At 39.3% G+C, this 12,368-nt stretch overlaps 1 protein-coding gene across 5 annotated transcripts in view; it reads right to left on the bottom strand.

The window, feature by feature from the left end:
• LOC129717908 (leucine-rich repeat serine/threonine-protein kinase 1) overlaps positions 1-12,368 on the bottom strand; it is a 45,438-nt gene that overhangs the window by 12,132 nt on the left and 20,938 nt on the right. For 3 of the 5 annotated variants that reach the window (XM_055668186.1, XM_055668185.1, XM_055668188.1), the window contains 5 exons: positions 4,857-5,016; positions 4,514-4,795; positions 3,881-4,381; positions 869-3,817; positions 683-806 (listed from right to left, as the gene is read on the bottom strand). In XM_055668186.1, the coding sequence (XP_055524161.1) occupies positions 683-806; positions 869-3,817; positions 3,881-4,381; positions 4,514-4,795; positions 4,857-5,016 (4,016 nt within the window). The remainder of the gene's footprint in view (positions 1-682; positions 807-868; positions 3,818-3,880; positions 4,382-4,513; positions 4,796-4,856; positions 5,017-12,368) is intronic. The other 2 variants (XM_055668187.1, XM_055668189.1) reach the window with 1 other exon arrangement.

Genomic DNA, 12,368 nt, shown 5'->3' with positions numbered 1-12,368 from the left:
TGAGATTGCATAACAGCGCCCCAGACGACGTTTTCGCGCGATGACTGTTATTCGATTGAAAATTTGAAATGAACGTTTTTTGTGGCGATGGAGCTAGGTTCCAGTGTTACGTCTGTTAGTCTGTGAATTAATGTTTGTTAACTAAAAGTGATAGGCTAGAGTTTAGAATTTTGTGCTGCAAGTTAGTAGGTATTTCTTTTAATGCTCAATTTGAAAATTATAGCAAAAGGCCTGAACCGAAAGTCGAAGCATCGAAATAAACGAAATTTAGTCGTTTTGGATTTCCAAGACCAAGAACCTGATGAAAGAGCGCTGCTTCATTGAGAACAAAGAGGGTAAAAAATACAATCACCTAATATTGAGTAAATATATAATAACTACAAAGTAGATCATTTGTAGATAAAGTGAGGTTATGAAATAGCCAAAAAGTGCTCAGAAAAGGTAAAAAAGTAATCCCAAGTTGAGGTAAGAAATTTCCAAATAAGAACCTGATTTTAAATTAAACTAAGGGACAATCCAGTGACAATCGACAAGAATAAAAAAAAATCCTGAACAAACTCATAATCGTTGTAAAACGTTGAAAGTAATACAATTACCCAGATTCAGAACAGAATTACTTCAAATGATTTGTGGAACCTAATTAAAAGATATGATGACAATAATTAACACCAAGATGCCTTACCTTAACAGTTACCACCCGCTCGGCCGTGCAGTCCTCTTCGATAGGCAGCAACGAAGGAATAAGTAGCGTTCGGGCATCCCACGACAGCGCTACCTCGAACTTGTTAAGCAAACTTACAATATAGCTGAAGAAAAAAAAAATGAAAAGCATTTAACAACAATCATAATTCGATTTCCCCAAGCTAACCCTCGATTATCACTGCTTCCCAGACATGAACTTTTGAAAACATGTTGCAGATCGTCCATCTTCATCACACCCGTTCTGGCGAACGGATTGATCTCCCTAACGGTGACAACATGCGCCAGCATGTCACACAACCACTGCGGATCCAGGAAGTACAAATCTCTCAACGTTGCATCGTCGTAATGCAGAAGAACTCCATTATCGTGCAGAAACATGGTTGCCTGATTCAGTTCGGACCAATCACGGAACCCCTTCAAACCACGCAGCTGCATCTCCTGCGTAACCATGTGCCGGTAGCGTTCGGCATCCAGCACCGGATCCGCGCCAAACTGCCGCAACGTACCAGAAATCGTCCCCACGACATCCTCCAGCGCTAGATAGCTAGCAGGGACACGTTGATATAGCAGTGGTTCCTTACAACCCGGAGGCCTCAGGGAAAACGCTGTATCGTAGATCAAATTCGCCAGCAACTTAATGTTATGTCCCGTCTTACAACTCACTTCGATCGAGTCCAAAACCCTCGGCAGTCCAATTTTCTCTGCATCCGACACCGCTATGAACCGATCGCGAATAACCTGCTGCAGCTCTTCAGCCTTCTTCGCGGGCAACGTCTCACCCACAGCGTCATAGTGGGTACCCACGATTATCACAGGCGAATTCGGTGCCCGTGCCTGTATATTCCCCAACCACTGCAATACCTCCGCCAGTCCCTTCCGACCATCGATAATCCTCCACAACACCAGGTACAAACTGCGCTTCGACAAAAAGTACTGATGCGTCGCATAGTACTCCTTCTGACCACCGAAATCCCACGTCCGAAAAACTACCGGCCCGTGCGTCGAATGTCCCCGCAGTTTCTTCTCGCAAATCCAATCCCCGATGTCGACCCCAACCGTCGACATGTTGATCCCCCGGCTGGTTTTCGTATTAATGTTCTTATGTCCCATCCGCTTAGCCCAGTGATCGACCTGCTTTTTGTTTCGCGAGGGACCCTCGCTTCGCAGTTGATCTAGCAAACTAGTCTTCCCTATTCCCTGCACTCCCACCACCATCAGTTTCATCCTGGCGTACGGTCGGGCGTCTTCATAAACCGACTTCAAATAGCCGATTATGTCCATCGTTTTGTATTTCTTACTATCAATCATCGAACGCAGCGGGTCTTGCAGCGAACAGCCTCTGGTGTTCAGATTCCACAAACGCGACAGCAGACCCATGTGTGGTGGCAGCTCGGTCACGTCCATATTTCCACTGATATTCAGTACGCTCAGGTTCGTTAGCTCGTGTATGGATGGAGGAATCTCCTTGAGTGAATTGTTACTGATGTCCAACATCGATAGGTTCGGAAAGATCAACCTGGACTTGGCTACTCCGATCAAACTCCACTCGGCGTCCTCCGATTCGCCTAAAGTGGTGACATCATCCGTGGAAAGTTGAATTCGCGTGAGCGAGTTGTCCGCTAGGACCAACGTTCGTAGAGACTCCAACCGCAAGTGTCTTCGGTGGGCGCAAACACTCTTGAGGACGGCCGTCCGGAGAGAAGTTATGTTGTTGGAACTGGTGGACGACTTCACGACGGTAACCTCATTGGCGTACGGGGTTCCCGTACTACCGGAAGCGCTGCTTCCGCTACTGACGAGAGAACTTTTGCTCGAGTTTTTCTTCGGCTCTTGGGGATTGTAGCACATCAGGTGTGGATCGGATGCAGCAATTCGGGGCAGACTAGGCCAGCAGCTGATTTCATTATGGCCGAGGTCGAGCTGTTTTAGCGAGGCTGGATAGCTGGTGACGTGACCCATCGAACGAAGGCTGTTGTAGGACATGTTGAGGCGGGTCAGGTTCACCGCTAGGCAGGGCAGCGCCAGTGGAATGCTAGTGAAGAGATTGTTGGCCAAGTTTAGGCTGCTAAGCTGCGAGACTGTATGATCGTTTTTGGCATCGGGCAGACGCAGCTCTTGGTCGGTTACCTCCAGCGACTTGGACCAGATGTGATGTTTGACGATTTCTAGACTGGCGACGTTGCGGCTCCGGGCGAGGGAATCCATGTTTTCCTCGCACGAATAAGCGTGGAAAAGACACGCCTCGGTGACGGGTGAGGGTGGCTCGGTTGCGTCTCCGCTTTGTTCGAAGCGGTTGGGTAGAGAGGGTAGATCTTTTAGGAAGTTGAACGCTACGTTGAGCTCCTTCAGTTTGGGAGATTTCCACAGCTCGAATGGCAGCTGCTGGAGTTTGTTGTTGGAAACGTCAAGGATGGTGAGGCTTGGAAGCAAAAAGATGCGAGGCGGAATGGCTTCAAGTCGGTTGTCCTGTAGGTAGAGCTCTTCCAACACGGGACAGTTGTACTCGTGATGGGGTATCTTCGAATGACGACGTTTTTGTTGGTTGAAAGACGGATCGATATCTTCCGGGTTCGGTAACAGCTCAAGTAGATTTTGGGCGGCATTTAGATAGCGCAGACTACCTAGGGTGAAGAGCTCAGCCGGAAGATAAGACAAACAGTTGTGCGAGATGTCGATGCGGGTTAGAGCTCCAAGTGCAAGCTGCTGGCAGCGAGGATGACCTTTCAGCTTGGGATTACACTGCAGGACGGCTTCGCTGAGCCAGGACATTTTGATTTCCGACAACCGACAATTGCTGCTGTGCCAGTTGATCATTGTTGCGGTGCTGGGAAACAGTGAACTATACGTGAAACTTCCCACGATGGGCAGAGCACTGTATTCCGCATCCTGGGTTAGTGCTTTCTTATTAATTTTGTAATCTGGATCGGCGTGCGCTTTGATGGACAGCAACCGGCACACGATTTGTTCATCTGCATTTTGAATAGCAATTCCTAGTGCGATTGACTGATCGTCTTTGGCACCATACTTCAAAAGAAGATCCACCATCGCCAGTGACTTCTGCCGGGTTGCCTCAGCTAGAGGAACATTGGAGAAGCCGTAGATTTCGTCAGATGATCTGAAAGTAGAAAAACCGTTTAAATTCTACCCTTAGCTTCTCGCACGAACAAGCAACAATTACTTCGGATCATTTTGATCTTCCACGGCTCGTGCCACAACGTTAGGATCGGCTCCGTTCTGCAATAGCAGCGTCACCACATCGAGAAAGCTTCCCCGGACGGCAGCCAGAAGCGCCGTTTCTCGAGCAGCGCCGCACAAAATGTTCAAATCTAATGGACATCTTATTTCGGCATTCTCATTTCGATCATCCGCAGGATCACGTCCCAAGCTCAACCGGGACATAATCGATTGAATGCCAAAAGAAATCCGACGATTGGTAGGACTTAACGGATTCGCCGAAGGGCTGAGAGCGTCCGTAGCTTGGGATATCGTATCGTCGTTGGCAAGACTGTGCCGAACGCATCGGACCTTCCAGTTCAGTAGCATTTCCACCAGCTGGCGATTACCGAGTAGACAGCTAACGTAGAGCGCCGTTTGTCCGGTAACATCCTGGGTATTCGGATCGAAGGCTAGACGCCATTCCAGCTCTCCACTGGGGTCCCTGTTAGGAGTAGGTTCATGTCTGATGGGTTAAATTGGGATTCGAGGGATGAATTGTGAGTGTTAGTCACAGGATTGGGAAAAAAGTGCCAATGAGAAAACATAATCAAAATAATAATTGTTTTTCGAACACACAACAACAAACAATTCATACCTGAAAGAACTGATTAGTTCCTCCGGATAGGAATGTTTAATTAGTAATTCAACGACCGGACAGTGGCCGTTAATGCAAGCAGCGTGGAACGGCAGCCACCGTTCCACGGTCAGTTGTTGTACCAGCTCAGGAAAACGGTGCAGCAACATGGCGGCAACCTTCGTGTGTCCGTTGTGCACCGCCGTATAGAGGGGAGAGTACTTTGTGACGGCATGCGCCCGACCATCGGCTCCGGCTTCCAGCAGTAGTTGTACAACTTTTTCAGATCCGTTCTGCGAGGCGCTGAAAAATAATTATCTTTGTTAGTTCAAAGCAAAATTTGGCGACCTTATGTGGGACTTACATGAATAGAAGCGTATTTGCACCTCCCGGAGCCATATTGACGATGATCTCTCGCTCTGGTCCGATGCTATCCAACAGTAGCTGAACCAGGGTTTCATCCGATGATGTTACCGCTTCGCGCAGGTTCTTGTGCTTCTGAGCGCGAATTTGCTCGCGGGTATCTGAAAGTAGAATAAAGTAATTTTCAGTCAACATTTTTTTTGACAATTCAGTGAACTTTCTTTTAATGATTTTTTTCGGCGTATTTTTGAAGAATTTTTCTTTAATCCCAAGTTAATCCCAAGTTAAGTTTTTAAAATCACTATGAATCTTTATAAACATTTTTGAAGTATTTATTGAAGCTTTTGAGAGGTTTGACTGTAGCCCGTCAAAAGGCGGCACTGGGCACTAGAAGGTTGTTAAGATAAATTATTTTCCAGCGAAAATGTATCGTACTCTTCGAAGACCTTTCACAAAATTTCGTCCATTTTTTGAGACTTTTTCGCCCCAACAAGTCAAAATGTTGTTTGCTTACAAAGCCTAGAGATCCACCCGATGTTCATAATTTTTATGAAAAGTTTTTAACAATCATCTTTTGAACCAATTAGTTGACTTTCTGTTAGAATTTATTTAAAACTTGTGTCAATGGAAGATTTTTTCTAAATTGTTACTTTACAAGTGTCACTAAGGTTTCTTTTATTTTTGTTCGCTTTTTTCTGAGAACATTATTTATACTGGTATTTGGTATGACAACAAATGCTCGCGTAAGCTCATTATTGATTGGTAATCCAAGGAATCGACTACCAACTACCAATGTGTCGTAAAATTAGAAAACCAAAAATTTGAACAGTTTCAAAATTAAAAAGTAGACAATTTGACAAATCAGAAAATCGAAAAATTGTGAAGTCAGGGCTGGTAGCGGTCAATGATATCCAAATAATGAATTTTAGTGAATAAGTCGATGAAAAAAGTCACCAAATAGAAACCAACAATCAAGAAAAGGTTACCAAATATTGACCAAAAAGTGGTAGAAAAAATCCACTGGAGCGTGAATAAGACCGCTGCCAAACATAAGATCAAGATCATCATCGGAAATTACAACGCTCAGGTCGGCCAGGAGGAAGAGTTCAAACCGGTACATATTTGGAAAGTTCTGTGCGGACCAGTAGACCAACGCCTCGCTGCCGGAATAGGGCAAGCTGGATGAAACCCCTCTCGAGGACCGTTGGAGTACCGTGAAAACAGCCATCAACTGCGTAGCGCAGAAGGCAAAAGTGGTTAAAAGAAGAGTGTCGATTGGTGTTGGATGAAAGGATGTTATGCGGGTACTTATGTTGCGTTGGGCTTTCCGTCAGAACGTATAGTGATACATACAGAAGAGAAGACAGCAAAACTAACAGCAGAAAAAGCGTCGCCAGGAAGACGAGGAGTTCGAGAAACTAGAATAGCTGAGTCAGTCTCATTAGGGGCGATATTTCTACCAAAAACACAACGCAGCTGCAATGTGCCGAGATGAGGAAGAGATTATTTTGGTGGACGATCGTGAGGTGCAGCAGAGGATGGAGACGTGCCACTTCCGATGATAGGCGAAATTGAAGACTGAAAAACAACAAATCGGCAGCTAAATAAGTGTTGGAGCGGAGCTTATCAAGATGCGTCCGGGCAAGCTGACCCGGCGTCTGCATCAAAGATTGGAGACACCAAACACCGTCACACGGACCGTGAAAACTTTTGGCGATCACCATCCTGAATGCCTCCTACAAAGTGTTTGCCCAAGTCATCTTCCTGAATCTATCACCACAAGTTCTCACGTCTGTCGAGGAAATTAACTAGCTAACTTCGCAGAAAGCCGGTCAAAGACGGACCATATCTTTTTTTTCCCTGTATGGACTCATCACTGCGACCAGAGACATTTGATCTATTGTCTCTATTGGTGTTTTCTGTACTCCGCACTTCATATTATTGGCAGTATCACTATTGAAGTAAATGATACGCTATTCTTTTATTTCTGTGCTTGTGTGTGAGAGTTTGCCCTTTCGTTTCAAGCTTACTGCTCTACTTATCACAAAATATCAAAAAATTGCTCGCAACTACGAAAACATCCAACACAGAAAAAATATTGCTCTGCTCTGCCGAGCCTCTATTAATCCTTCCAATATCGCCAAATTTAAATTCTCTGGAGTGAGACTACACCTAACTAGTGCTGATAAAAGTCATTTTCCCCAGCAAAATTTTTCGAAAATTACAGCCAATCATTCTCAATTTTCACTCCCAACTATCGCAGTACTCTTTCAGATACACTAGATTTTCGTCCTAGTAACTGTTTAAATATTTCGCGCGCCTCGTTCGAATCCAACCAACTGATCTTCACTGTTCCTGCGTCAAAGTGAAAACGAAAAACAAACAGCAAGCGTTATCGAGACGAAACGTCAAAACTGATCCAAGCAAGTGTGAATCCAAGAGTACAGTGGCTGAAATGTATCCCCAATTAACACAAGCGTTCGTTTGCTCTGGTTTTGTTCTTTAGTTCCGGTTTGTTTTTGCTTAGCATGAAGGTAAACTGTGTGATTGCAAGCCGGTAAGAGTTCTAATTGCGGCTGTGTCATTCTATTCCCTCATTTTCGAAAATTGCAGATTGAGATTTCGCCAAAACCGGGAGAAGCGGTGGTTGTTTCTGGTAGCTGGCACGTAGTTTTTAATATGGATGATACAATTGCTGTGACGCAGAATATCTGCAGAGAAGTTCCACAAAAAACCGGGCAAACAATTTAATCAACCATTTTTGATTTGTCTGAAACTTTGCATAGACGTTTCTATAGGCAAAAGATGCCATTTTGTGTTATTGGTTGAATTTTATGGAACGCGACTCATTTTTGAGAAGCTATTGAAAAATACTATATTGGGAAGGTATTGACGATTACAAATATTTTAAGGGCCAAAATGGTTTGTTTGATCAGTGTGACGTTTTCGGAAAAGTTGTAGATAATAATTGTATCTTTCCGAAAAAAAGTACACTCTAAAAAAAAATATTTATTTTTGAAGAAAAAAAACTTAAAAGAAAAATTAAAAATAAATTACCTAAAAATCTCATTTTTTTAAAGTCTTATTTATTTTTATGAAAACTACAAAAGATTACCTAAACAATGCAATCGGTCCGATCATGGAAAAATCCGGGAAAAAAAGTTATGATTTTTTGGAAAAAAATTATTTTCATATTTATTTTTCGTAGACCATTTATTGATTTATTGAACATTTTATTGAAGGAATAAATTGATGTCTACAACTTTGCCGAAGGCACTATGCCAATCATTCAACCCATTTTGGCTGTAGAAATATTTTCAATTTCCAATAGGGCCCTCTTTTGGGCATTGAAAAAATTACAGTCTGTTTGTTTGATGTTTGTTTGATTGGCATAGTGTGTTTAGCAAAGTTGTAGATAATTATTTTGTCCTTCCATAAAAAAGTTACCCTGTGAAAAAATAATTAATTTTTTTTTCAAAAAATCATAACTTTTTTTATCCTAATTTCTTCATTAACGGATCAATTGCATTGTTTAGGTAATTTTTTGTAGATTTCATAACAAAAATTAGATTTTTTAAAAATGAACTTTTTTAGTTAAATATTTTCAATTTTTCTTCTAACTTTTCTTTTCAAAAATTAAATAAGTTTTTTCATAGTGTACATTTTTTCAGAAAGATAAAATTACAGTCAAACCTGTTTTTGTGCGAGGGATTTATGTAATGCGACATTTATGTAATGCGTTGTAATTCATTCCAAGGGTCGGAAAAACTAAATGGTTAAAAATCTTGTCGGATGTGGTCCTTTTTCATATACCGCACAAATAAATAACCGCATAAAAAAAGTTGCACACAAAAAATTCCGCACAAAAAACAAGTTGCACAAAAACAGGCCTTTATTATCTACAACTTTGCTGAAACATCACACCGAATAAAAAATCCGTTTTGGCCCTACAAATATTTGTAAACATCAAAACTTTCCCAAAATTACTTTTTTCAATAGTTTCACAAAAATGAGTCGTGTTCCAAAAAATTCAACCAATAGCACAAAATGGCATCTTTTGCCTATAGAAACACCTATGTGGATCTTCCAGAGCCAGTTTCTTGTGGCGTAATATTTTTGTCCATTATTGTCGTCGTCCACCCGAAAAAAATAACATCAAAAAAACCTTAAAAGTTGCTGTAATTGAACATAGTTTTACCATAATTTAACTATGTTTTTCATTGTAAATACATCATTTTTACATTAAATATCATTGTTCAGAGCAATAAAAAACATTGTTTTTGCCATTTTTACCATGAAAAAGGGAGGTATGTATCTTAACAGCATTTTTTCAGGCACTTTTCCCATACATTTAGAAGTCACTGACGATGTTTTTCATGGTAAAATTATTGTCGGTGGTAGACAAAAAACATTGTTGAAACATGGTAATAACAAAAAAAGTTCGCTTGGTTTACAGTAAAAATACCATGTTTTTTATGGTTACAATAAAAAATATTGTCCATGAACTGTTTTGACCACAAAATACATCGTAAATTTTTTTTGGGCACTATTTCGTTCCACTCAGCCAAAATGAACCTCACCGAAACACTTTTTCACTGACAGTGACCGGTGACTTGACAATCTTCGTTAACGAAAAACGAAAGAACGAAGAAAGAGTATATGAACAATTCATGGAAGTGAAATATTCCATAGGCATAGTAAAAAGAAATCAACTGATTTTGCTGTTTTGCTTCCATCGCATGAAATATAATGAGGTGTTTTGACAGTTCACTTCTATGCAAAAAGCGAGAAGGGAGAATTCTAAAAGGATTGTAGAAAAAAAATAACGTATATGGATGCTTTTTTTCCTTTTTCACTCAAAAGTGTTAACAAATATCAACCCTGATCCTCTCTGGCCAGGTTAATTCTGAGAGGAACTTATTATGTTAAGAGGAAGGAGTCTTATCGAAACTTCGTTCGCCGTGCCAATATCACCAATGAGCAGAATCATTTCAAATCGCCTGGAAATACGCGAAAATTTAATCGACCATTTTTGATTTGAATGAAACTTTGCACACGAATTTGGCTAGCAAACTGAGCATTTTTCACAGGTGGAGAGATTTTTACACCCATGGGTTACATTCTAGGTTTTATTCGAAGCATTGTAGCCCAGAAATCGTTAGTTGTATAGAAAAACTCTCTGAGAGTGAGTTGTAGGGAATTAAAAATGCACCATAAAAAAAATACACTGTACAAAATAAATTTTTTTGATCAAAAAAAATTAAAAATAAACATTAAATTTCAATTTAAAAAAAAAAGAGTTGATTTTTTTTTTATTTTTTTTTAAAGAAACTTGACGTTAATACGCAACTTTTAAAAAAAAGTCCAGGATGGAGAAATGAAAATTTTTTTTTTTTATGGTAGATTGATTTTTTTATGAAAATTCTAATTCAAACATGTTTCAAAATATTTGTATTCTGATGATTTCAAAAGATGCAGAAAGTCATTTTGAATCAAAAAGCTCTTGGTAGTAAACATTCTAAAGGAGTTGGTTTTCGAGTTATTTCTAATTTAAGCTCGAAAAATTATAATTATTTTGGAAAATACACGTTTTTCTTAATTTGTCCATGGTTCTCCGGCAAAAACCATACGTTCATTGGAATGCTTGATTAAAAATATACAATTCATTCTTTGACAACAAAACGATTGGGCTAACGGTTCTCAAGAAAAGAGTTAAATGTTCTAAATGATGTAAATATATATAAGAATCAAATATTTATTTTCGAGTTTTATTATCTTAGGAACATATTTTTTATGACACAGATACTTTACAGAACTAGTTTCACCTTATATTTTATATACATCATAAGTAAACAATTCGTCATCTTTTGAAAACAGCTTCGTTTGTATCTTATTTTCTGAAATCGGAACAAAAGAGTAATACTTTTGTGTGGCAGCTATTACTATAGATTTTTTGAAAATATTGCTCCATTCTGTTACACCTTGTTCATATTCTTCATATGATACCCAACTAAATAACATGTTCGTTCATGTTGATGAATTTTTATTATTTTTCTGATTAGACCAATCATACAATTCTTTTGCGCTTGTAATGGGATGTTAATGTTCTTTAGCTAAACTTGCATTTCCTGCCATTCGTTTTAATATGCCACCAATTGCATCGCATGGGCCTTTACCATGAGAAGTCGCAAAAAAATGCAACTCTGCATCGACGTTATATTTTGTTGCAATTTTTTTCTATTTTTATATTGTGAGGCGCTCCATCAGACATTAATATCGCTTTTTTCAACTCTATTGTTTTTTTCAAAAAACTCATTAATTTGGCAATGAACACCTGAACCGCAACAGTATCATGATGGAGTACTTCCGATATTATGATGAAGCTGATATTCTTAAGTGTTCCAGATTCTGAATAGTAAACAACGAAGGGATGAATGGTGGCTTGACTATCATTCTAATAACTACACGAATCACAAATTGATAAAGACATATTAAAATGAGCTTGACTGTTCAATATTTTTAATTTTGCAATAAAATTTTCGTTTAATTTGCGTAAGCTTGATGAGCACCGATGATCAGGAAAGAGTTTACAGCATTTGGGCTTGGTGTATTCCATTTTCACTTTATTCATCTTCACAAAATGCACTGTTACTAACACATCTCGAGGAGTGCAATCGTATTTATATACGAAAACAGATATTATTGATAACCCAGTAGTTATTGGTTGCGTACTTTACAAACAGTTATTATTAGTAAACAAGTAGGTAGTGTTGCCCGACAAACATATTTTTTTATAAAACATTCGGCAAGGGGGAACGTATAGGTAGGCTAAGGTTTAGCGCTTGAGTTATTTATCCAATCGTTTTGTTATCAAAGAATGAATTGTATATTTTTGATCAAGCATTCCAATGAACGTATGGTTTTTGCTGGAGAACCATGGACAAATTAAGAAAAACGTGTATTTTCCGAAATATTAATAATTTTTCGAGCTTAAATTAAAAACAACTCGAAAACCGATGCCTTTAGAATGTTTACTACCAAGAGCTTTTTGTTTCGAAATGACTCTCTGCATCTTTCAAAATCATCAGAATATAAATATTTTGAAAAATGTTTAAATTAGAATTTTTATAAAAAAATCAATCTACCATAAAAAAATTATTTTTCATTTCTCCATCCTGGACTTTTTTTTAAAAGTTGCGTATTAACGTTGAGTTTCTTAAAAAAAAAATAAACTCTTTTTTTTAAATTGAAATATAATGTTTATTTTAAATTTTTTGTGGTCAAAAAAAATTTTTTTTGTATAGTGTATATTTTTTTTATGGTACATTTTTAATTCCCTTCAACTCATTCTCAGAGAGTTTTTCTATACAACTAACGGTTTCTGGGCTACAATGCTTCGAATAAAACCTATGCCAAAAAGCATACGCCCTTTTAGAATGTAACTCATGGGTGTAAACAATCTCTCCACCTGTGAAAAATGCTCAGTTTGCTAAGCCAAATACGCGTGCAAAGT

Source organism: Wyeomyia smithii, chromosome 1 (assembly GCF_029784165.1).
Source record: "Wyeomyia smithii strain HCP4-BCI-WySm-NY-G18 chromosome 1, ASM2978416v1, whole genome shotgun sequence".
Lineage (NCBI taxonomy): Eukaryota > Metazoa > Arthropoda > Insecta > Diptera > Culicidae > Wyeomyia > Wyeomyia smithii.
Note: the sequence above shows the minus strand (reverse complement) of the source record. Positions and strands in the feature narration are given on the sequence as shown.